Source organism: Bos grunniens, chromosome 4, assembly GCF_055505025.1.
Source record: "Bos grunniens cultivar Pamir isolate PY7600 chromosome 4, Bosgru_T2T1.0, whole genome shotgun sequence".
NCBI classification, from domain to species: domain Eukaryota; kingdom Metazoa; phylum Chordata; class Mammalia; order Artiodactyla; family Bovidae; genus Bos; species Bos grunniens.
In genome coordinates, this window is record NC_141168.1 from 76,218,496 (window position 1) to 76,245,676 (window position 27,181).

The 27,181-nt window shown below is 38.9% G+C and overlaps 2 protein-coding genes across 14 annotated transcripts in view; one reads left to right on the forward strand and one right to left on the reverse strand.

Moving 5' to 3' along the window:
• Window positions 1–10,706, reverse strand: part of FAM185A (family with sequence similarity 185 member A) — a 77,467-nt gene extending 66,761 nt beyond the window's left edge. For 9 of the 12 annotated variants that reach the window (XR_015162728.1, XR_015162725.1, XR_015162729.1 and 6 more), the window contains exons 1-3: window positions 10,013–10,706; window positions 4,913–5,022; window positions 180–272 (exon numbers count right to left, since the gene is read on the reverse strand). Coding sequence is in view for 7 of the 12 variants with exons in the window: in XM_086397083.1 (XP_086253209.1) it covers window positions 180–272; window positions 4,913–5,022; window positions 10,013–10,442 (633 nt within the window). In the remaining 5 variants the exon portion in view is untranslated. The remainder of the gene's footprint in view (window positions 1–179; window positions 273–4,912; window positions 5,023–10,012) is intronic. The other 3 variants (XM_086397087.1, XM_086397085.1, XM_086397084.1) reach the window with 1 other exon arrangement.
• Window positions 10,707–10,978: 272 nt separating this feature from the next.
• The window catches only part of CCDC146 (coiled-coil domain containing 146), a 141,296-nt gene continuing 125,093 nt past the window's right edge, over window positions 10,979–27,181 (forward strand). For both annotated transcript variants that reach the window (XR_015162723.1, XM_086397073.1), the window contains exon 1: window positions 10,979–11,111. The gene's annotated coding sequence lies outside the window, so the exon portion shown is untranslated. The remainder of the gene's footprint in view (window positions 11,112–27,181) is intronic.

The following is a 27,181-nucleotide window of genomic DNA, read 5'->3' on the forward strand; positions in this document are numbered from 1 at the left end:
ACAAATTTAAAATTAAATTGTATAATATTTAATCATCTCTATTTCAAACTTAAACTTACTAATAAACTAAAATGAATTAAAAAAGGGAAGTTACACCACAAATTTTGTAGAATCTACCCCCTATGTGAGCCAACCTGAGACAAAACTACAACTATTAAAAATGAAAATTTCAATCTCACACTTTTATCTGATGCATGGATATCTATATTTCCATAAACCGTTCCCAGGCAGATCACTTTGCCTCCTGTTGTGTGGACATGTAATTTTTGACTCTGAAAGACAAATACAAAATACACATATAGAAAAAGAGAGCATAAATTTGACTTACACTAATAAATATTCAACATTTTATACATTTCTTTTAAAATAATAATAATAAAGCAGTAACAGAGGAACTAGGAATGAAATAGAAATGTACTGCTTTGAATAATAAAATCTGTGAGAAAAGAATGTCAACTGCTATTACAGGGATTAAATAAAACTGTTTGGACTAAAAGGAAAAAAAGATACTCAGGAGTTTCAGTAGCTTAACTGAAGAAAGGGGTGGGAGTCAAAGATCACTGTGACTGGCTAACTAAACATAAATGATGAAGATGATAACAATAATCAATGTTACTGTTCATCATTATTAATGTGCATATTATTAATAACAGTAACATCTATGACTTGGCATTCTCTTTGCATCAATAAGTGTTCGCTACTTTACACAAACTAACATTTAATTCTCACAACTCAGAGTGATGCATATTATGTGTTTCCCCATTTTACAGAGAAAGAAATTCAAGAATCAGAAAGGTTAAACAACTTTATCAGGTGATATACTGGAAAACAGTAAATTATAAACTAACAGAATTAAACTTACACCTCCTGCACTGGAAGGCGAGGTCCTTTACCACTAGCGCCACCTAGGTGCTTCTAAGTTCTTGCCAATAAAATATACGTGGATATCCTATGTTTAACACCCAAGCTTGTGCTTTTAGAAGAACTGATGTGCCTTCTCTGTGCTCTGCCCCTTCCATCAGGTGAGTGTATATTACAATAAGGCTTTAATAGATGACAGAGCCAGAAGATGAAAGGAACCTACAGTAACTGAATAGAAACAAGTCACCCACGCAAATGAAAAATAAACTTGGACACAAATGAAAACTAAACTATAGTTGTGTGTGAGCTATTAGACGGTTCGATCTATTTTTCATAGTTGTGTGTGAGCTATTAGATGGTTCGATCTATTTTTCAGAGTACCTTTCTTTACCTTAATATCTGTGTAAGTCTTCAGTTCTACCACAAGTATAAAGAGAAAAAGAATAGGTAAATATCAGAGAATGAAAGACAGCAAAAGCAAACCCATCAATATCACAACCAGCAACAACAGAAAAGTATCTAAAAAGTAGGGGAAAAAGTTCAAAACAATCATATACCTTCTGGTTGCTTACTCAGAGGGAAAAAAAAAAACAACAGTAAAACTTTAGATAAAACAGCCCAGGGATGAAATTCAAAAAATTCAGTAAAAAGGGCAAAATGAACCCCTCTTAAAAAGTTCATTTATATTACAGCATGGTAGACTACTTCATGCCCATAGAAACATGAGTCAGAAGTCCAATTGTATTTAATAATACAGTCTTTATCAAGCAGACAAGTAATTCATGAGCTTTAAAAAAGAACATCTCCAAAATAACTGAAGGACAGGGAGGCCTGGCGTGCTGCAGTCCATGGGGTCACAGAGTCAGACAGGGCTGAACAACAAGAGTTCTTAACCAAACTCACATGAGATTCTAGAGTCTGCAAAACTTATGAAATTGTAAGCAAAATTTCATATACATGTATATTTTTTCCAAGTAAATAATCATCCTATTTTCAAAGAAGTCTAAAGCTCAAAACTAATATGAAAGTTAAAATGTTTAAATAAGTCAGAAGCTATTTAGTATAATATAAATAATTATTACTGCATTTAAGAAAATGCAAATGTGTGGTATTCAATGAGGTAAGAGACTATTGCTTAAAAAGTTTACTTATTTATTCCCTAATTATGCTGAAAAAATGTACTACTGCTAGACATTTTGCTTGGACAATAAAGAAAGGTGAAAACAGCATAAGCTTGGAATGAGGAAAGACCCGAGTTCAAATCTTAGCTCTATGTATTAACTGTGGGAACCTAAATGAGTTCCTCGGTCTCTGTATCTGACAGTTTCTTCCTTGGTAAAAAGGAGACAATTTATGGAATAAATGAAGGCTTAGCTAAGTTTCTGGATATATAATAAGAACTCAGTAGACAGTTTTGTTGCTTGTTGTTGTTCAGTCACTAAGTTGTATATGACTCTTTGGAGACCCCATGGACTGTAGCCCACCAGACTCCTCTGTCCTTGAGATTTCCCAGGCAAGAATATTGGAGTTGGTTGCCATTTCCTCCTCCAGGGGATATTCCCAACCCAGGGATCGGAATCTATATCTTCATGTCTCCTGCATTAACAGGCAGCTTCTTTACCACTGAGCCACCAGTAGCTATTAATATTGCTATAAACATCTTATTACATAGATCAAATATATCTCAAATCCTTAAAATGAGTGGAAGAGAAACTTACATTAAAGGCAATCACTAACTAGAAATAATATTATACCGTATTCAAAGCTTTAAACCAGGTATTTTATGAAGTGTTCCCATTTGTGAACTTAAGTCAGTTAAATTCTGAGATCTCAAGAATGATTCTCTCAACTCAATTCTCCTAACTATCACTAAAATTCAGTGGACCCAAATTTAATTTTTGAATATTTTTGAACTATTCTATTTGAGGGCTTCTCTGGTGGCTCAGTTGGTAAAGAATCTGCCTGCAATGAGGGGGACCTGGGTTGTATCCCTGGGTGGGTAAGATCCCCTGGAGAAGGCAATGGCAACCAAACCCATATTCTGGCCTGGAGAATTCCATGAACAGAGGAGCCTGGTGGGCTGCAGTCCATGGGGTCACAAAGAGTACGACACAACTGAGCAACTAACACATTCTATTTGTAGGACTGATGTATCATGACTTTTATTCTTTTTAAGAGGTATCCTAAAAAAATAAATAGAAGATATACAAATTTTTTAAATCGGATAAGCATTATTCTATCTTAAAATTACTGTAATGGTCCACTGGGCTCCTTTGTAAATCTAAAATACATTATGGGATCTTAGTAATCTTATTTTTCATATGTCTCAAAACATTTTGCTACTTCATTATCTGAGTAGTTATTTCAATATAATTTTTCAATTATTCCTAACTCTGACAGAAAATGACTAAAAGAATAAGACAACAGAAGAATGATACACTTGCTTTGGATGGTGTTTGGTGGTGGTGGTTTAGTTGCTGAGTTATGTGCAACTATTGCAACCCCATGTACTGTAGCCTGCCCATCTGTCCATGCGATTTCCCAGGAAAGAATACTGGAATGGGGTGCCATTGTCTTCTCCAGGAGATCTTCCCAACCTAAGAATCGAACCTGGGTCTCCTGCATTGCAGGCGGATTCTTTACAGACTGAGCTACGAGGGAAGTTTTGAATGGTGTTTTTTAACGAAAGGTGATTTTGCCCCCCAGAGGAGGACAATGTGTGGAGATATTTTTCATTGTCCTAAATGAGGACTGTTTCTTAGCACTTTATTTATAGAAGCTAGGAATACTGCTACACACCGTAGAGTGCATAGGTCAGCCCCTGACAACAAAAATTTATCATAGCCCAAAATGTCAATAGTGCCAAAGCTGAGAAATCATTTTTCATGTTATGCACATAAAGATAGAAAAAAGAAAAACTGACAAAACAGATATTTCAGAATTTCAGATGAGTCAAAAGATGATTGCAAAGACAAAGACAGCAGTATAGTTGTTTCTAAGTTTGATTGTGAAAGTGAAAATCTAAGACTCTGAGTCTCCAGGGGACGATATTCTAGATGAGTGTTCTGAAATTCAAGCATTGATGAGTGAACAATACGTTTATAAGAACAAAAAGGAGCCACGGTATTTTCATTCAGTTAGTCATTCAACATGAAAACCGCATTGTGCAATCTTTTACAACAAGAACCAGAACCATCTCATTTTTCCAAAAGTGTATGTAATCTTTTTTGATATTTGTGCAACTAAATGTATTGAAAAGGATCACATGTGAACAGATGACAAAGGCAGGTGTGTAAACAAAGGTGGTTGGAACAAAACAAATACTGTAAAAAAAATTTAATGCATCCAATTAATCATTCTAATTAGTGTTTATAAAACTAGAAGTGAAAATGTTTTGCAATTATGAAGCAGAGATGACTGACTTCTCTTCAGCAATACTAACAAAGTTCACAAAAGTATTGAGTTTTGAATATGCAAATATAAGAAGTACCAGTAAGAATAAGCTAAATTTATCAATATGCGTTTGAAATCATTTAGAGCTGAGACAAATTTGATTTTAAGAAAATTAAATATGAAAGTGTTACAGCACAAAATAAAGCTTTTGTTGTTTAGTGAAATACCTACTTAATCCTTAAGTAATGGGCTACCTGGTACATTATAATTTTGATTAACTTAATATTTTAAGCATATTTATAATGTTTAAAGACTTCTCCTTACTCCTTAATAAATGTAAGAAAATCATTCTTTAATTTCTTAAACTTGGCAAGATCTAAGAATACTAAGAATGTATTATGAGTTTTGCTGTACACTTTGAAATGAAATCTGACGTAATATTATGAAAACCTCCAAAGTTGCTACAACCTCTACAGTGTCATAACAAAACTGATTTTAAAACAAGAGTTTTACAAGGAATTTCTGAGTGATGAATAAATGATACTCAATATTTTCAGTAAATGATGTTCAGAATAACAGCCTTCATTAGATACCATGGTTCACAGTTTAAAGTGTTTTAAAAAATAATATTAAAACAAAATTAGAAAAATAAATATACCTTAACAGACTGTAAGATACTAGTCCCCTGCTCAGTTTCAATTTTGCAATTATCACACTCAATATTTTGGACCTTTACACAGCCAGACCCTGATGACTGGATATTCAAATCTACAAATGAAAAAAAGAAAAACCAAGTTACTATGGCTAATGGCTCCAAAGCATTTAAGTATCCCGCAGAAATTCAGTTCCTCAGTCATGTTCATAACGTTACAGAATTCTGGAAAGAACATAGTTGTTAGTAATCTCCCTCTAAAGCTAAGGGACCTCCACCACAGCAGGACCAGATGTAAAGCCTTTTTCTACCAGTTTTTAAAAAGCAGTTATTTCTGCTGGCCTCTATCATCTAAAGAAAGGAAGTAACATAGGAGGTAAACAAAGGAGGTCAAAGATTCCAGATTCTTATAGGCACACCTGGGAAAGATTATAGAAGCCTCTTTCCCACTGAGAAAATACACACACAAATCTGAGTAAGAATACAGCAACTTAACATCATTATGGTGAACTGGATAAGTCAGTTAGATTATTCTCTTTTAAAGAGCAAAGATTTGTTTTCAAACCTCCCTCAAATTTAAAGCATACCGTAGGAGAAATTTATCAGTGTACATGATCATGACTAAGGTTTTCAAATCCTACCTCTAACCTTTCATATTATCATGCAGCTATATCACAAGGTAATCTGAAGTAATAAAGAGTAGAACAACTCTGAAAAATTTAGTACTGAATAATATTAAAACCTCAAAATTGTGGATAACAGTAATATACCTGAAAAAAGTTTAGAAAATTGTAGCGTACATACTGGGTCGTTTCTGACTCTTTGCAACCCCACGTAGTGCAGGCCACCAGGTTCTCTGTCTATGGAAGTCTCCAGACGGGAATATTGGAGTGGGCCGCCATTTCCAACTCCTGGGGATCTTCTCCACCCAGGGATTAAACCCAAGTCTCTTACATCTCCTGCACTGGCAGGGAGATTCTTTACCACTGCACTACCTGGGAAGCCCAACTTTAACCTTAAACTCAACTTAATATGTAAACTTAGATGTCTCTGTATAAAAATTTAAAACACCAGTACTTAATACCTAATTCAAATATTGATGATTTCCCTTAAACCAGACCAGCGAAGTAATGTTGCTCCAAACACAAAGTACTGGGGCCTAACACTACAATGCTAGTAGTTATGGTATAAAGATCAGTTTCTACAGTTGTGTATATGGCAGTCTCTATAAAGGCAATATTTTGATTTGGATTAATATAAAAAACATAAAAGGCAATTTTACCCCATATTTACATGGATGCAAATGTAACTGACACAGTTTTAGCCATTAAATAGTGTTATAACATAAGGCTTGATCTCAGGCAGTTTAGATAGGAATGGAGAGAAGAAAACAGATTCTAAATATACTCTACCCTCAACAGGTGGGTAGAGAAGTTAAGGATAGATATTGAGTAGTGGTGGAAGTGAGAAATAGATTTAAGGGACTAGATCTGACAGAGTGCCTGATGAACTATGGACGGAGGTTCGTGACATTGTACAGGAGACAGGGATCAAGACCATCCCCATGGAAAAGAAATGCAAAAAAGCAAAATGGCTGTCTGGGGAGGCCTTACAAATAGCTGTGAAAAGAAGAGAAGCGAAAAGCAAAGGAGAAAAGGAAAGATATTCCCATCTGAATGCAGAGTTCCAAAGAATAGCAAGGAGAGATAAGAAAGCCTTCCTCAGCGATCAATGCAAAGACAGGAGAAAACAACAGAATGGGAAAGACTAGAGATCTCTTCAAGAAAATCAGAGATACCAAGGGAACATTTCATGCAAAGATGGGCTCGATAAAAGACAGAAATGGTATGGACCTAACAGAAGTAGAAGATATTAAGAAGAGGTGGCAAGAATACACAGAAGAACTGTACAAAAAACAGCTTCAAGACCCAGATAATCAAAATGGTGTGATCACTCACCTAGAGCCAGACATCCTGGAATGTGAAGTCAAGTGGGCCTTAGAAAGCATCACTACAAACAAAGCTAGTGGAGGTGATGGAATTCCAGTTGAGCTATTCCAAATCCTGAAAGATGATGCTGTAAAAGTGTTGCACTCAATATGCCAGCAAATTTGGAAAACTCAGCAGTGGCCACAGGACTGGAAAAGGTCAGTTTTCATTCCAACCCCAAAGAAGGGCAATGCCAAAGAATGCTCAAACTACTGCACAATTGCACTCATCTCACACGCTAGTAAAGTAATGCTCAAAATTCCCCAAGCCAGGCTTCAGCAATACGTGAACCGTGAACTTCCAGATGCTCAAGCTGGTTTTAGAAAAGGCAGAAGAACCAGATATCAAATTGCCCAACATCCACTGGATCATCGAAAAAACAAGAGAGTTCCAGAAAAACATCTATTTCTGCTTTATTGACTATGCCAAAGCCTTTGACTGTGTTGATCACAATAAACTGTGGAAAATTCTGAAAGAGATATGAATACCAGACCACCTGACCTACCTCTTGAGAAACCTATATGCAGGTCAGGAAGCAACAGTTAGAACTGGACATGGAACAACAGACTGGTTCCAAATAGGAAAAGGAGTACGTCAAGGCTGTATATTGTCTCCCTGCTTATTTAACTTATATGCAGAGTACGTCATGAGAAACGCTGGGCTGGAAGAAGCACAAGCTGGAATCAAGATTGCCAGGAGAAATATCAATAACCTCGGATATGCAGATGACACCACCCTTAGGGCAGAAAGTGAAGAAGAACTAAAGAGCCTCTTGATGAAAGTGAAAGAGGAGAGTGAAAAAGTTGGGTAAAGCTCAACATTCAGAAAACTAAGATCATGGCATCTGGTCCCATCACTTCACGGCAAATAGATGGGGAAACAATGGAAACAGTGGCTGACTTTATTTTTTGGGGGCTCCAAAATCACTGCAGATGGTGATTGCAGCCATAAAATTAAAAGACGCTTACTCCTTGGAAGAAAGTTATGACCAACCTAGATAGCATATTCAAAAGCAGAGACATTACTTTGCCAACAAAGGTCCATCTAGTCAAGGCTGTGGTTTTTCCAGTAGTCATGTATGGATGTGAGAGTTGGACTGTGAAGAAAGCTGAGCACCGAAGAATTGAACTTTTAAACTGTGGTGTTGGAGAAGACTCTTGAGAGTCCCTTGGACTGCAAGGAGGTCTAACTAGTCCATCCTAAAGGAGATCAGTCCTGGGTGTTCATTGGAAGGACTGATGCTAAAGCCGAAACTCCAATACTTTGGACACCTCATGTGAAGAGTTGACTCACTGGAAAAGACTCTGATGCTAGGAGGGATTGGAGGCAGGAGGAGAAGGGGATGACAGAGGATGAGATGGCTGGATGGCATCACCGACTCGATGGATATGAGTTTGAGTAAACTCCGGAAGTTGGTGATGGACAGGGAGGCCTCGCATGCTGCTATTCATGCGGTCGCAAAGAGTCAGACACGACTGAGCGACTGAACTGACTGAATTGAATGCTATTCTCACTCTTTCACTGAAACAGTTATAGACAAACTGGAGGAACACTAGTTGAGTATGAAGAAAACTGAACTATGTTGATTTGAGGGGCCTGTGGAATACACACATGGAAACAGTAAAACTGGAAATGGGATTCTGGCTCTAAAAAGAGGAATCAACAAATAATGAAGTTTGGGTAGTTCATTTTTATCTGAGCTGCCATAAAATTTTGCTTTTCTCTATTTCAATATTCAGTTTATTTTGTACTATCTAATGTGTTAGCAAATCTTCCTCCTCACCGTAGACTTTTATATTTTGAGATCAGGGTCTCTTACTCATCTAGGTTAGTTAAAAAAAAAAAAAAAAAAAAAGTTGAGAAGCAATAAAGCATAGTTTTTCAGCAGACTTCAGTCAGTTCAAATCTCAGCTCCACCACCTTATATCTGAGAGACAACAGGCATATTTTTTTATCTATCCCACTAGAAATTAAGTTTCATGAGGGCATGGATCTCCTCTACTTGTTCACCCATAATAAATACTCAGTATATAAAACTTGTGCTGTGCTGTGTTGCTTCAGTCATGTCCAATTCTTTGCCACACTGTGGATGGTAGCCCACCAGGCTCTTCTGTCCATGGGATTCTCCAGCCAAGAGTACTGGAGTGGGTCGCCATGCCCTCCTCCAGGGGATCTTCCCCACCCAGGGGACTGAATCACTGTCTGTAGTTTCCTGCATTGACAGGTGGGTTCTTTACCACTAGGGGGGTCATCAAACTTGTTGTATTTCAATTCTCTTATCGAAAATGGTGACAAAAACGGTGTCTATAATATAGTGCAATTGTAATTAGAAAAGATTATCTTAGAAGTGTTATCTGCTATTATGATCATTAAAAGTATCTTGCTTCAGTCCTAGGAAGGCAGAGAACCTGGGAAGACTTTCCTAGAGAAGTGTCACGGAAACTGTGGCTTCCATGTGAGAAATAACATGGAACTCAAAACACCTAGAAAACATATCTGGCAGCCATTATCAATTGACCTTTCTGGGGCAATCTAACTATGTGTTTTTCTTCAAAGCCTGCAACTCACAGAAAATTTAGTTAGGCCAAAACGAATGCTGATGTTTTCAGTAAGAAGCCGGGTGCCTATTAGAAACCAAACACTTGGTCCAGATTAGATGGAACATACTGTAGGCATGGCTGTTTCGGGAACAGACCCCAGGCCATGAGCAAGTGGAAATGCGGACGGCCTGCCATGCCACTGAATGCATTACCAAGATACCTTAACCCTGAAAAATAAAACAGTTTGTTATGGACAAAGTGCAGTAACACAAATAGGAACAAAGTGTCAAAGGAGGATAGGACAAAAAAATGTTATGTGGCTTAGGTTATTCCAAATCACGTTTCTACTAGATTTATAAAATTGCTATAACTGAAAACGTAATTCCTAACTGCTACTCAGAAACCCAAAGTAGAACAGAAAAAAAAAAAAAAAAAAAAAGACATAGCTTCTGAAGGGGTCAAGAGTAAATTACGCTGAAAAGTCTCATCCAAAGGGACAAATTAAAAATGCACGTCGGCTTAATTTCAGAAGTTCACACGGTGTGCCCAGGACCCAAACCCGTTTTACAGTCACTTGCCAAACTTCAGGGGCGCGTTCACTTCCACGGACGCCTGGTGGTCGATGACATCAGCCACGATGGTCACCTCCTTCTGCGCCTCGTCGTAGTTCACCTGCAGGCCGGCCAGGGCCCGCGCCCCGCCCTCCACTCCGCTCACTGTGACCAGCACGCGGTCGCCGTCTGGGTAGGTGAGGGGGTCCAGGGGCCTCACGGTCAGGTGGCATGGGAGCCGCGCCCGCAGCCGGCCGAAAGGGCTCACCAGCAGCGCCCACTCCTTCAGAGTCCCGCGCACAGGGTCAGACCTAGAGACCTCGGGCTGGGACCCACCTGAGCCGTACAGCCGGGACTGACATGTCCCACAGGCCCAGCGCCCGGTGGCCTCGCCGGCCCACACTCTGAGTAGACAGAGCCGGAGGCAGCCCAGCCCCCATCCCGAGAAGGGGAACATGGCGTGCCCCTCTTTCTCCCCAAGATTACTTCAGCCTCAGGTTAGTCTCCCCACGTCCAGTCGGCTTGCCGCTGTGCTGACCAAGCCAAAAGGGAGACACTTGATAAGAGGGTTGGCTGAAGCAACAGCAAGACCGCTCACTTCGTTTAGCAGTGTAAACGTCAGCTACACGGGCCTGGGCGGCAAATTGGAATTTTAAAGTTCTAAGTATCCATCCAGTTCTAAGTATCCATCCTGACCGGAGCCCCTCGCCTACTCCCGCCCCTTTCGCAAAGGCCGGTGGGATAGGTAGTTCCAATGGTGGCCAGATGTTGAAGGGCTCGGGCAACTAAGAAACTACATTTCCCAGAAGGCAATGTGCAGGATGCTAAGGTTAGTTAGGGCAGGTGTTGGACGGAACTCGGAAGGCCTGCGCTTTTCCCTCAAGCCCATTAGCCATTGGAGGGACGGGGGGAAAAAAAAAAATCTACACAGGAACCCACTGGCCAATGGAAAGCGAGGAAAGCAAAAGAGGGGCCAGACTGCTTGGTTTCCTTGGATACCGAGGACGCGACTTCTCCGAAGAGGGTGGAGCTTTGGAGTGAGACGGAGGAAGATACACTGAGAAAAATTAGGAGCCTAAATAAGAATTAGGACGAAGAGAAGAGCTAAGAAACTGCGCTTTTAAAGGTGAGAACGTGATTTAAAATAGGAGTACCCTCAGTGAGTGGTTAGCTCCAAGCGGCATTAAATTAGTGCGGGTTACCCTGGGATGGAGAATACCTCTGCAAGAGGTTAATGACTCATTAGTGATCTCAAAGGAAACTCCCTCTTCGAGAGCAAATGTAGTAATAACATTAGCGTCCTGTCTCCTTTCAGACTCTAAATGACCTCAGGCCAGTCATTGAATGTATCTGAGTTTTAACTGCTTGCTCTTAAAATTAGGTCAATAATACCTTCTTTGTCGTGCCTCAAAGGTTTTTTTATTTTAGGGATTAAATGAGATAATGGATGTGAACACCGGTGCTCAGGCTGTCAAGCTGCAGTTTATACTATTTTTATTTTATATCTAAATATCCTAATGAACTGAGCTGAAGTCCTCAGGGGCCCAAGTCACAGAGTTCTTTGCAAGCCATTACCTGTTTAAAAATTCAGTGTTTTTCTTAAGTTATCCTTTCCTCCTTTCTGTCCTAGTCCATCTCCCTCCTTATAAAGGCTCACTCATGATAGGTGCAAGCTTTTAGGTTCATCAAGTTCCCACTGCATATTAGTTCTGCCCTTGGCTTTGTGTTTCATTTCGTCAAAATTATTCAAACTGATCTTCAAACTGTCTTTTTAATAAAATCCCACAGGAATAACTTTGGGAAAGGCATTGGTTTAAGCATCTTGAGAATGCACTCAACTTAGTTGTTCAGTTCAGTTGCTCAGTCGTTTCTGATTCCTTGCGATCCCATGGACTGCAGCACACCACGCCTCCCTGTCCATCACCAACTCCCGGAATTTACTCAAACTCAAGTCCATTGAGTCGGTGATGCCATCCAACCATCTCATCCTCTGTCATCCCCTTCCCCGCCTGCCTTCTATCTTTTCCAGCGTCAGGGTCTTTTCAAATGAGTCAGTTCTTTGCATTAGGTGGCCAAAATATTGTAGCTTCAGCTTCAACATCACTCCTTCCAATGAATACTCAGGACTGATCTCCTTTAGGATGGACTGGTTGGACCTCCTTGCAGTCCAAGGGACTCTCAAGAGTCTTCTCCAACACCACAGTCCAAAAGCATCAATTCTTCGGCGCTTGGCTTTCTTCACAGTCCAACTCTCACATCCATATTTACTATTTCAAATAAATGAAATAAAACTGACCAAAACCGTTACTTTTTGGATCATCTGAGCTTTAAGATGGAGATTATGTACATTAAGGTTAACATAAGATATTAAAAAGTTAGTGATACTTTTATAAGTCTGATGTCACGTAGCAAGTTTGTCCACATATCAATAATAACCAGTAAAAGTACACCTTCCACCTTTATGAGATTATTGTTTTCAGAGCATGTTCACATGTATCATGTCATGGTATCCTCACAAAACACTCTGTGTTTAGCAGGGCAAGTATTATTATGCTTACATTATTGATGAAGAAACAAGTTTTGAAAGATTAAGAAACAATTAGAAGGTCTGACCCTCTCACCACTCTACTAAAAGGTCCTTCTATCTTCCTGACACCTTTGGAGGAAAAAAATTATTTACGAAATGAATAGAAAGTCATATATAACTTCCCTCCATATTTAGAGTTTACTTGTAAAATATTTTTGCACAGTCAGTTTTTTAAAAGCCATTCCTGCAGTCATGAACATGCAGTGCTGGTAGGAGTATGTTCTTAAAACCTTCAGAGTTCAGTTTAGCAATATGCATAAAGCACCTTCAAAATGTGTGTATCCACAACCTAGAAATTGTACTTTTTGGAACTTAATGTAAACATGAAATTAGGGATATTCACAAAAACTTACATTCAAGGAATTTTTTTACAGGATTACTTATGATAATAAAGAACTGAAGCAACCTAAATGTCCAAAAATAGGAGGGTGTTACATAATTTGTGAACATCTGAAATATTATGCAATAACTTAAAAATTATATTTTGAAGACTGTTCAATTATATGTGAAATCTTCTACAACATAAAGAAAAACCTATAATTCTCCTTCTTTGTATGGAAGAACTACACCCACAACTACCACACTCACATAAAACTTCCCTTTGACACTTCCAGTCATCCAATGTTTAGAGGTTTTCCCCTCAACAAAAAGCAATTTCTGTGACACCAGCTGGATGTCCTACAGTTCAACTCAATTCTGACACTAAGGTTAGATCCCATAGGTTAGGGGTTCAATTCCACAAAACTGCTCCCACCCACCTCAGATGCCGATCACAAGTAGGAGGTCCTCAGGTTACCCACAACTTCTATCCCATTTGGCTAGAAATTGGAGATTCCCACAAGCCCCTCCTTAGATTCAATTAATTTGCTAGCGTGGCTCACAGAAATTGGGAAAATACTTGAATTTACCATTTTACTAAAGGATTAGTAAAGGATACAGATGAATAGTCAGATGAAGAAACAGAGGATGAGGCCTGGGAGGGTCTGGACTGCAGGAGCCTCTATCACCCTGGAGTCAGGATGTGTTCCTCTCCTGGTGCGGATGTGTTTACCAATCTGGAAGCTCTCCAAACTGCATACAGTCTGATTTTTATGGAAGCTGCATTACGTAGGCTTATCAACTCCATTTTCAGTCCTTCCTTCTCAAGAAACTTGGGGGCAGAGCTGTAGATTCCAAGCTTCAAATCATGTCTTCTTTTTTCTGGTGACCAGACCTCATCCAGGAGTCTACCCAAAGGCACTTTCATTAAAATAAAAGACACTCCTATGATTTGGGAGAATGGCATTGAAATATGTAGAATATCATATATGAAACGAGTTGCCAGTCCAGGTTCGATGCACGATACTGGATGCTTGGGGCTGGTGCACTGGGACGACCCAGAGGGATGGTATGGGGAGGGAGGAGGGAGGAGGGTTCAGGATGGGGAACACATGTATACCTGTGGCGGATTCATTTCAATATATGGCAAAACCAATACAATATTGTAAAGTTAAAAAATAAAATTAAATTAAAAAAAAAAGAAAAGAATGGGGAAAAAAATGAAAAAATAAATAAATAAACAAAAGACACTCCTATCACCCAGGAAATTACAAGAGTTCAGGAGCCCTTTGTTGGGAGCCAAGGGCTGAGACCAATGGATATATATTGTTCTGTTATCTCACAATAATGTTAAGTGACATGAGTAAAATATCAAATTGTATGTACAGTGTATGATCTCAGCTCTATAATAAAAATAACAGGAATTTTAACATAAAACTATATTTTAAAATATTTAAAACTATATTTTAACATAAAATATCAAATTGTATGTACAGTGTATGATCTCAGCTCTATAATAAAAATAACAGGAATTTTAACATAAAACTATATATTTAAAATATATGTTAAACAATTATAGAGAAACACAGCTTGATAACAATGGTAAGTAAGACAAATTACTTTATCTTTCTTTGTGTGTGTCTTCAATAATGAATATATATTATATTTTTAATAAAAAAAATTTAGATGCATTTCTTAGCATGTATTGTTTCCTAAGACTGACTCAAATAATAGGTAGAGGATTTCTTACCATCTAAATGCCCATGAATATTTTACTTAATAATTAATATTCAATAAGTGTACAATTTAATATAGCATGATGAAATTTTGTCTGAGATATTTTATATTTAACTATTCTGATAGTTAAAGCCATGGTTTAAGCAGCTGTTTCATAAGCTAGCCTAGTGATTAATTTTTGACACCTCGTCCTGTGATGAAGACTTAACATACTCCAGACAGCCTAATGGAACAAATTCATTCCATACTGGACAATACATTCTGGAAAGTAAATGACAGTCTCTCATTGAGTGGCCGAGTCTTTGCAAGTGTGGGGGCAGGGAGGGTGGGGCCCCTGCAGCTGGGAGTCCTGGTCCGCCTAGGGCTCTTTAAACTTTCCATTTGGCTGAAGTACACCAGGTCCTGATCACGCTCAGGAGATCCCTTCCCTGTGTCTTCCATCCCCTTTACAGGGGCCAGCTGCTGTGATTTACAGAGTCCTTCCCGGAGTTAACCCATCATCAGCCCCCAAGGCTCTCAGGCTGCAAAGTTGTGAAGATTCAAGGCTTTTTGTGGATGATAGGAAATGGTCCTCACATTAAGTTCTGTGGACTGAATCTATTCAGAAAGGGATCTCTCTCAAGTTTTAAAAAAGGGAAATTTACTTGCCTCATACTACAGAAATAAGAAACTTAAAAGATTTGTGCTTGAAGATCCAATAACTCACAATTGTAAGGTCACATACAAGGATAAGTATTATTATAAGTAATTTCATTACAGCATTTTAAAAATGCCAGTTAGGTTTTATTAGTTGCAGAGCTCTACAACTCTTACACCCTATGAATGACAGATGATACTTGCATGAAATCAGCACCTGTCTTCCATCTTATAAGATACTCTGAGTGATATCAGTCACAAAAATCATGTGTGGACAGCCACAGCAGGCTGTCACAAAAGCAAAAAGAAAACCTACAGGCCAGGAGAAAATATTTGTAAACAATGTGACCAATAAGGGCTTAGTTTCCAAAATATTTGCAAACAATGCAACAAACAAGGGGCTTAGTTTCCAAAATATACAAGCAGCTCGTACAACTCAACAACAAAAAATAAACAATGCAGTCCAAAACTGGGCAGAAGACCTAAATAGAAATTTCTCCAAAGAAGAAATACAGATAGATGGCCAATAGGCACATGAGAAGATGCTCATCACTAATAATTAGAGAAATGCAAATCAAAACTACAATGAGGTACCACCTCATACGAGTCAGAATGGTCATTATTAAGAAATCTACAAATAACAAATGCTCGAGAGGATGTGGAGAAAAAGGAACCCTCCTATACTGATAGTGGGATTGTACATTGGTGTAGCCCCTGTGGAAAACATTATGGAAGTTCCTCAGAAAAGAATTATCCATATGATCCAGCAATCCCTCTCCTGGACATATATTCAGACGAAACTATAATTCAAAAAGATACATTCACCCCTATGTTCATAGCAGCACTATTCATGATAGCCAGAACATGGAAACAACCCTAAATGTCTATCAACAGATTTAATGGATAAAGAAGATGTGGCACATATAAACAGAGGAACACTACTCAGCCATAAAAAAAGAATGAAAAAATGGCATTTGCAGCAACATTAATGCAGCTAGAAATTATCATACTAAGTGAAGTAAGTCAAATACAGAAAGACAAATACGATTTCCCTTATATGTGGAATCTAAAATATGACACAAATGAAACTATCTATGAAACAGAAACAGAATCACATACATAGAGAACAGACTGGTAGTTGCCAAGGAGGAGGGATGGAGTGGGAGCTTGGGGTTAGCAGATGTAAGCTTTTATATAAGAATGGATAAATAACAAGATCCTACTGTAAAACAGAGAACTGTATTCAGGATCCTATGATAAATCATAATGGAAAAGAATATATATATCAATAATGTATATATATACATGTATAACTGAACCACTTTGCTGTACAGCAGTAATTTACACATTATCAGCTATAAGCATTAGTCGCTCAGTCATGTCTGACTCTTTGCAACCCTGTGAACGGTAGCTCTCCAGGCTCCTCTGTCTATGGAAATCTCCAGGCAAGAATGCTGGAGTAGCCATTCCCTTCTCCAGGGGATCTTCCTGACCCAGGGATCAAACCCAAGTCTCCTGCATTGCAGGCAGATTCTTTACCATCTGCTGCTGCTGCTGCTGCTAAGTTGCTTCAGTCTTGTCCAACTCTGTGCGACCCCATAGATGGCAGGCCACCAGGCTCCTCTGTCCCTGGGATTCTTCAGGCAAGAATACTGGAGTGGGTTGCCATTTCCTTCTCCTATGCATGCATGCATGCATGCATGCTAAGTCACTTCAGTCATGTCCGACTCTGTGCAATCCTATGGACAGCAGCCCACCAGGCTCCCCTGTCCACGGGATTCTCCAGTCAAGAATACTGGAATGGGTTGCCATTTCCTTCTCCCTTTACCATCTGATACTTCAACAAAAAATTCAATAAATGAACAGCAGAGGGCATTGGAGACTTTTCAGAAAAAAAAAAAAAAATGTAACCTACAGAAAGGATTCTGGAATTCACTTTAAGTGAGGGGTGCCCTAGGAATTTGCTAACTTAATTATAAACTTTTGAAATAAATATATCTTACAACTTCTGTTCTTCTTACAAAATCTTAATAAACTCAATAATAGAGTTTATTATTATCTAGAGTAATAACTATAATACTAAGAAGTAGTTAATGAATATGTAGGTAATCCCATTTGAAATCCCATGTTATTTGTTTTCATGCAGATGATGTACCAGAAAAAGCTTCTTAGTTAATGTAGTCAAATTTCTCTCACATTAAACACTTTGAGAAATCATCTAGTTTACAAATATCTGAAGAAGATTCTCAGGGTATACATTAAAGCAATATGTGTGTGTGTGTGTGTGTGTGTGTGTCTAAGATAATATTTACTGCAAACAGTTAACTTAGAAAAACTTTAAAAGCTCACTTTAGGCTAGAGTTCTTGTATGTGCTAACTCTTCACTGCACTTCTACAAAGCAGCAATACTGTTGCAACCATTCACATTGCAGTACCATTAACATATACTTTTGAGTAGAAATTTCATTTACATTTTACATATTTTGAGGCAATACTGTTGTGTACAGGGTCAGGATTAATACTACTTCTCGATAAAACTGTTGTCATTAAATAATATCTCTCATTATCTCTAGTGCTGCTTTCTATCTTGATACATATTTTAATCTAATAATAATATTTTCATCCTTTTATTTCAAACCTGTGACATTATATTTGGGACTTGTTTCTTATAAACAGAATATAGACAGATATTTTAAATCTAATTCAAGAACCTGTATTAACATGTAAATTGAATCTACCTTCTTTTTTGTAATTACTTTTACATTTATACTTATTCATACCATCTTATTTTGTGTTTTCTATTAACCTTGCCTTTTTGTGCCTTTTTTGTTGTTCTTGCTGTTCCTGCTTTTCTTCATTCATGTCTTTAGTTTAAATGTTTTTCTTTGTTCATCCTTTGCCTCTATAGTAATTTGAAAGGCTATTTTCTTCTAATCATTATCCTTAACTTTTTCACATACTCGACTTAACAAATGTCTAATCGATCAATATCTCTATCTTCATCTCAAATAATAGAATTCTCTAACATAAGTCTGTTCCCTTCTATCTCTCATGTCATTTATTGTCTTGTGCTTTTTAGTTCCACCTTGTTTTTGAAGCCAAGCAACTAGTTATTATTATTGCTGTTTATATTTAAAGCTTACTTAAATTTAGCAGAGTTTACCAATTTATTTGCTCATCTCTTTCCTTCTAGATTTATTTTTGTTTGAGAGTCTTTGAGTAATTTCTTCAGACTATGAAGTGTTTTTATTTCACCCTCACTCTTAAGTAATAACTGAGTTGACATATACTGTCTCTCAGTGGGCTTGCCAGGTGGCTTCAGTGGTAAAGAATCTGCCTGCCAATGTAGGAGATGCAGACACAGGTTCTATCCCTGAGTCGGGAAGATGCCCTGGAGTGGAGTAGGAAATGACAATCCACTCCAGTATTCTTGCCTGGAAAATTCCATGGACAGAGGAGGCTGGTGGGCTACAGTCCATGGGGTCAGAAAGAGCCAGACACGACTCAGTGACATGCACACAAGCACTGTCTCTCAGTATCTCTGAAGAAATACAGTTTTTGCTAATGAGAAGTCTTCTATTTGTCTAATTTACTTCCTTTGTGGAGAATCTATTTTTTATTTTTGGTTATTTTTAAATTTTTTCCCTTTGTTGTAATAGTTTACATTTCAGTATTCTGTGTATGTTTAGATCTTTTTGTTTGCTTTGGTTTGTTTTAAAGTCAAGTTTGCTGCTGCTGCTGCTGCTAAGTCGCTTCAGTTGTGTCCGACTCTGTGAGACCCCATAGATAGCAGCCCACCAGGCTCCCCCGTCCCTGGGATTCTCCAGGCAAGAACACTGTGGTGGGTTGCCATTTCCTTCTCCAATGCATGAAAGTAAAAAGCGAAAGTGAAGTCGCTCAGTCATGCCCGACTCTTAGCGACCCCATGGACTGCAGCCTACCAGGCTCCTCCGTCCATGGGATTTTCCAGGCAAGAGTACTGGAGTGGGGTGCCATCGCCTTCTCCGAAAGTCAAGTTTTTTGAGGTATAATTCACACAAAGTAAAACTCACCCATCTAAAAACAAAAAAATATACAACAAAAACCCCAAAACTTTCTCCAAATCCAAGGTTGCAAAGATTCTCCTCTACATTTTCTTTTGGAAGTTTTTTTACTTTTAGGATTTACATTTAGGCCTATGCCTCATTTCAAGTTAGTTTTTATAAATTAGTTAGAGTATGAGGTGAGGAATATTTTTTTACATGAGGATGTTAAAGATCAGTTGTTTCAGCATCATGTTGGAAAATATGGTCATCTTAATGGATTAAAAAAAAACAAACATTTAGCAAAATTCAATACCTAGTCCTGATTAAAAACCCTCCACAAACTTGGAAGCGAAGGAATCTCCTCCACCTAATATAGGCATTCATGACAAACACACACTCAGTGCCATGCTGCTGCTGCTGCTGCTGCTAAGTCGCTTCAGCCGTGTCTGACTCTGTGTGACCCCATGGACTGCAGCCCACCAGGCTCCTCCGTCCATGGGATTTTCCAGGCAAGAACACTGGAGTGGGGTGCCATTGTCTTCTCCGACTCAGTGCCATACTTCACCGTAAAAGACTGGATGATTTTTCAAGATCTCAAACAAGGCACAGCTGGGCACTCTCACCACTTGATTGTTCTGGAGGCCCTAAATGTTATAATAAGGCAATAAAAGGAAATGAAAGCCATCTACATTGTTCAGAAAGAAGTAAAACTGTCTATATGCAGACATGATCATCTTTGTAGAAAATTCTAAGGACTATTATACAAAGCTAACTGAATTAATTTACAAGTTTACAAGAAACAAGGTCAATAAAAAAATCAATTCTAAGGGCCAAAAATGGCATTTGGAAATTGAAATTTAAAGACAGTGTCATTTACAATAAAATACAAAATGTGAAATACTTAGGGGTAAATTTAATGAAATATATACAAGACCTATCTTCTGAAAACCATGAAGCACTGCTGAGAGAAAATGAAGATCTAAGTGGAGTGAATTACCATATTCAAGGAAAATAAGACTCAAGGTGGCATATCACTCACACTAATTATTGATTCATTGTTCAGTCAAAGATTTTAGCTGGCTTCTATTTTAAATTCTATTTAAAAAATAGAAATTGACAAGTTACTTCTAAAATGGAAATGGAAATGTAAAATGCCAAGTATAGCCAAAACAATTTTGAAAAAAGAGCTAAGTTTGAGGACTTATCCTACTTAATTTTAAGACTTATTTTAAAACTGCAATAATCAACACAATGTTGTATGACTGTAAGGAGAGACATTTAAATCAATGGGACAGAATAGAGACTATAGAAATAGACCTAAAAATATCTGGTTAGTTAATTTTTGAGGAAGGTGCTACTATAATTATAATACAACAATGGGAGGAGGAGACTTTTCCCAACAAATGTGCTGAAACTTTAAATACCCATATGCCTCTCCATCCCTCCTCCAAAAGAACATTAACCTTTACATCACAGCATACACAAAAATTTGAAATAGTTAAAAGTTGCAAATAGAAGAGCTAAATTATAAAAGTTCTAGAAGTAAACATAGGGAAAATCTTGTGACCTCAAGTTTGGCAAAGATTTCTTAAGATACAAAAAGCATGAGTTAAAAAAGGAAAAATTATAAATTGGATTTCCTCAAAACTCAGAAGTTTTGCTTTTCAGAATGAAGAGACTAGGAAAGATTGAGAGAAAATATTTATAAAACATTAATAAGCAACTTGTATCCAATATCCAATTAAAAATAAAATTTAAAAAGGACTGTATCCAGAATATGCAAATAATTGTTACAATGATATGAAAAACTATTTTAAATGAGCAAAAAAAAAATTGAACATACGTGTAAACTAAGAAGATATATAAATGGCAACTAAGCCCACAAAAAAATGCTCAAAATAATTAGTCATTATGGAAATGCAAATTGAACCACAAAATTATTAGATACTATTCAAACCTACCAAAATGGCTAAAACTAAAAATACTGACAATACCAGGTATTGACAAGGATGTAGAGCAGTGGGAACCCTCATACATTGCTCGTAGGAGTATAAAATGGGACAGCCATCTTGGAAAACCATTTGACTGTTTCTTACAGAATCAAACATAATTTACCATTTGACCCAGAAATTCCATTCCTAGGTGTTTACCCAAAATATACATTCACATGAAGACTTGTACTTAAATATTCGTAGCAACTGTATTCATAATAGCCAGGAAAGAGAAATAAACATCTACCAAATGGAGAATGGCAAATAAATCATGGTGTATTTATACAATGGAGTATCATTAAGCAATAAAATAAATGAAATATTGATATCCATAACAATGTATATGAGCTTCAAAAACCTTATGCTAAATGATAGAAGCCAGAAACAGAGAAGGCAATGGCAACCCACTCCAGTATTCTTGCCTGGAAAATCCCATGGACAGAGGAGCCTGGTAGGCTGCAGTCCATGGGGTCGCTAAGAGTAGGACACAACTGGGTGACTTCACTTTCACTTTTCACTTTCATGCATTGGAGAAGGAAATGGCAACCCACTCCAGTGTTCTTGCCTGGAGAATCCCAGGGATGGGGGAGCCTGGTGGGCTGCCATCTATGGGGTCGCACAGAGTTGGACATGACTGACGTGACTCAGCAGCAGCAGCAGCAGAAGCCAGAAACATGTATGATTCTACATACATGAAATTCTAGAAAAGGCAAAACTACTAGTGGTTTCCAGGTGCCTGAGATGGAGGGGACAGAAAGGGAAGGAGCACTGACTGTAAAGGGGCACAAAGGAAATTTTTAGAGCAATGGGAATGTACATGGCAGTGATCACACCCTGTCCATATTTGTAAAAACTCATCAAATGTATACTTACAATGAGTTTTGTTTAACATAAATTATATACCTCAATAAAGCTGATTTTTTTAAATTTACTGAATTCATGTTTCCCCATTCCTCTCCTACTCCTGAGCATGAGACCCAAGTTCAGAGTTGTTAGGTAGCATTATAGTTCAGGGTGGCTGTCTAGTTAGTGGTGTCTGACCATGCTGATTCCTCCTGAGATGTGTATCCACCTGGGTCCCCTATGTGGGCCTCCATGCTGGCATCTTCTGAGAATCCTACATCCCCATTTGATGCTCAAATGTATGATCCACAGAACTTTCTGAAGTAACGTCTTCTCATCATAACAGCAAGGGCTCTTGGGGTGCAGCACTCCCGGTCACCCTCAACACCTCTCCCACTCCACTCTAAAATCTCTTCAATCCCCTGCTTTATCACATGAAAGGGTAGGACTGATGATGGCTCTGGAAACTTGCCACTTTCCCCAAGTCCTATTTGGCAAGAGAGGCACATTATCCCTCTGATGTCCTGCAAAGTCCAAGTTTCACTGTCTCATTTCTTGAGCTTGATCATGAGTGGACACAGTGCCTCAGGGGACCATGCCAGCTTGATTCCTCACCACCTCTCCTTGTTCCCCAGCTCAGAAGATGTTTTGATTTATTTTATTTTTAATTTCTTCTTCCAATGTACAATAGGAAGATTATCTTGCTAAATATTCTTCTAGCCCTATCAGTTCAGTTCAGTCGCTCAGTTGTGTCCAACTCTTTGCGACCCCATGGACTGCAGCACTCCAGGTTTCCCTGTCCATCATCAACTCCTGGAGCTTGCTCAGTCTTATGTCCATCAAGTCGGTGATGCCATCCAACCATCTCATTCTCTGTTGTCCCCTAGTCCTCCTGCCTTCAATCTTTCCCAGCATCAGGGTCTTTTCTAATGAGTTGGCTCTTCCCATCAGATGGCCAAATTATTGGAGCTTCGTCTTCAGCATCAGTCCTTCTAATGAATATTCAGAACTGATTTCTTTTAGGATGGACTGGTTTGATCTTGCAGTCCAAAGAACTCTCAAGAGTCTTCTCTAGCATCATAATTCGAAAGCATCAATTCTTTGGCACTCAGCTTTCCTTATGGTCCAACTCTCACATCCATACATACAAATTGAAAAACCATAGCTTTGACTAGACAGACCTTTGTTGGCAATTAACATCTCTGCTTTTCCAGTACTCTTGCCTGGGAAATCCCATGGACGGAGGAGCCTGGTAGGCTGCAGTCCATGAGGTCGCTAAGAGTCGGACACAACTGAGTGACTTCACTTTCACTTTTCACTTTCATGCATTGGAGAAGGAAATGGCAACCCACTCCAGTGTTCTTGCTTGGAGAATCCCAGGGACAGAGGAGCCTGGTGGGAGGCCATCTATGGGGTCGCACAGAGTCGGACACAACTGAAGTGACTTAGCAGCAGCAGCAGCAGCAGCAGCAGCAGCTTTTCTAACCCTATAATAAACAATGTAAAAACCTTTGCTTTTAGAGGAAGGAAAGAAATTGAGTAAGGGATGCTGCCTGGGGAGAGGAAGACAGCAGTAGAGATCTGCCTTGGACCAGAGGAAACCTGTAAACAGGAAATACTCATGCAATGAAAATAGAAATCTGTGAAATTTCTAAATATGGGAGAAGGAACTTGCTTGCTTTACTTACTATCTGAAAAGTTGGCTCTTCCCACAGGGCTTCCATGGTTGTCTAGTGGTTAAGAATCTGCCTGCCACTGCAAGGTACACAGGTTTGATTCCTGGTCCAGGAAGATCCCACATACCACAGAGCAACTAAGCCCCGCAAGCCACAACTACTGAGCCCATATACCACGCCTACTAAAACCCATGCACCTAGAGCCCACGCTCTGCAACAAAAGAAGCCGCTGCAATGAGAAGCCTGTGCACCCAAACGAGAGAACAGACCCTGCTCTCTGCAACTAGAGAAAGCCCACATACAGCAACAAAGACCCAGTGCAGCCAAAAATAAATACCAATAAAATCTAGGGGAAAAAAAAGTTGGCTCTTCCATGACTCAGAGTTGACACATATTCTTTCTAAGGACTTTTAAAATTTTTAGTTGCTCCCTTTCTGCTTCTCCAGTACCCAATATCCTACACAGTCTTTCTTATCTTAGATTTAAACATCTCACAGTGGGATTTGAAGATTAGATTTACCAGGACTCTCACACCAAATCCTAAGGAGAGCTCTGGGACAAAATCATGCTAAAGAGGACCCAGGTCGCCTTTTCCAGACCATAGATTCCTGAAATAATTTGGTCCAGTCCCAGGCTGACCTCTGTTTATTTTTTCCCCTATAAAAATAATCCAAGGTATACTGTATATGAAAGCAGAGGAACCAGGCAGAGATGGGAGGAGGCTGCCATTTATTGAGGACTATATGCTGAATCTGGGCAGAGACTTTACATACACTGTCCCATTTTATCTTCGCAATAACTCTTAAATCATCTTTCAGTTAAGGAAACAGCCACTTAGAGGCTGAATGTCTTGCCCAGGGTTATATAGGAGGAGGGGAGGAATGAGATAAGCCCACACTGAGGAACTTCCAAGTAGTCGATCCATTAGCCCATGCTGTCATACCTGGTAGACTAAGTAAAAGACACTCATCCCAGTCTTAGATGGAATAACAGAAGAAGGGGGAGGACAGAGAGGAGAAGAAGAAGGGAGAGACCTGGGCTGTGGCAGATCGGAGGCAATGACAGTCCCATATTTCATGAACACCTTTGCTAAGGAAACAGACCCATGCAGACGCACAGATTCTCCTGACTGTGACACGGGGAAGAGAACAGGTGTAAACGACAGAAGATGTATGCAAGGCAATGGTCTGATTAGATAGGACAGACAAATGTTGGAATGTTATGAATGTGCTTTCTGGTATCATGTTTTTTTAATTCAAGCAAAGATAATAGAATTTGAAAACCATGGACATTTTCATAGCAAGAGTGAGGAATGGCCTACAATGTGAAGATTTTAGGTTGTATGCACATGTGTAAGAATCTCTGTTTAACAGACCTTCTGGGAGACTGGCAGAAGATGGCAGAAGATGTCAGAAATGCCCAGAAATACTTGGGCATTTCATACCTCCCACAGGCTTTGATACTCAGTCTCTGCTTAATAGTAAATTATTTGGAAACTATTAGGGAGATCAATAGGACCTCTCAGGCACTCTGAATTTCTGAAGCCTGACCGGACTTGTAGATTGATTGTAAATTATTGCAGATGTAAGATCCAGCATTTCTTGTCATACTTCGTATATGTGAAGGCATTCCTTTGCTTTGTAACTATAACAACAGGTTCTATAGCCCATGGTTTTACACAGATCAGTCTTAAGGCCTTTAGGACTGACAATCACTGTTCTACAAGCATTAATTTGTTTCTGATTTATACTCTGCTGGCCTGCTCTTTCCCAAAGGCATCCTAGCCTTACATCTTTGTGGCTATAGAAGTTGAATTCCATCAGCCTGCCTGTGTTCTTGACCCTGCTTTCCACTACTGGAGGCCTAGGGGCAAGAGCTTTGCTAGGACCATGGCAAGTGTCCCACAGAGCAAAATGCAAAAGGGTAAGGGATTTAGAGCAGTAAACATGGGTTTGAATAAATACTGTCGTTTATTGCTGTCTGATCTTAGTCACATCATTTATATTCTCTGACCTTCAATTCCCTCACCTATGAAATGAAGATAATTATTCTTATGGAACATGGCTGTTGTAAGGATTAAGTAAAACAATATGAGGGAAAGTTTCGTTTAAATAGTAAGGGACTATATAAATGTTCTTATAATTAGGTGCACAGGTAAGTGACCACTGGGCAAGAGTAGCTGCATGCTAATGGGGGCAATCAGGAGGATATGTTAGAGACAAAAATCATGTCAGTTTCACATCTATGTAGAAGAACTGTTTCTATGACAGTTTTTCTACATAGATGGTACTCACCATCACAACCCAATATGTTATACCCACTCAGAAATGAGTAACATAGAGCTCCTTTTAGCAGTGCAGATTTCTAAGAAGAAAGCAGGAAGCTTTAAAGAAAGGATAGCTTTTCTTATATCCGTGTTTGGGGGGGCGGTGTTCAGGAGGAAGTGATAGAACTATGAAATGAGTTGGGAGTGGGGCTAGAGCTCTCTCAGCATCTTTCCATCCCAGAGAAGGGAGCTCATCCTGTAAGAGTCCTGGGTTCTCTATGATCATGGGCAGTTAACAGTTCCTCACTGGTCGTGGTGGTTGTTTAGACACTGAATCAAGTACGACTTTTGCAACCCCATGGACTGTAGCTCGCCAGGTTCCTCTGTCCATGGGATTTCCCAGGCAAGAATCCTGGAGTAAGTTGCCATTTCCTTCTCCAGGGGATCTTCCAGACCCAGATATCAAACCCATGTTTCCTGCATTGACCGGCAGATTCTTTACCACTGAGCTATCTGGGAAGCCCTCCTCATTGATTACACATGCATATATTATCATTTAAGACAACTCTCTAATACTGTGAACATTTACTTTAAAGTTTAGATATGCACTTGGAGCTTCCTCTCAAGAGTTTTAAGTGTATGAAATGTTTTTAATTAAAGGATGTCCAAGCAACATTGTTAGTTTAACACTTTGATTATGAACCAGATTTTATCTACTGACTGCTGCTGCTGCTGCTGCTGCTGTGAAGTCGCTTCAGTCGTGTCCAACTCTTAGCAGCCCCATGGACTGCAGCCTACCAGGTTCCTCTGACCATGGGATTTTCCAGGCAAGCGTACTGGAGTGGGGTGCCATTGCCTTCTCTGCTACTGACTGCAGTGGTTTTATTTATTTTTTTCTGTACAAGAATGGCTTTTTGTGGGTTTTTTTTCAAGATTCTTTTTTGAGTGACTCTTTTTCTGTCTCATTTTTTTTTTTTTTTAGGAACAGAAAGAAGCTGTGGTTTGATTTGTTGGGTCTTTGAATGACAAAGCTTTTCTATTCCCTCTTCTTAAAAACATGACATGAAATCTGTATCTATACGTTATTAATAAAAAAAGTTTCAAGTATAATCTTGTC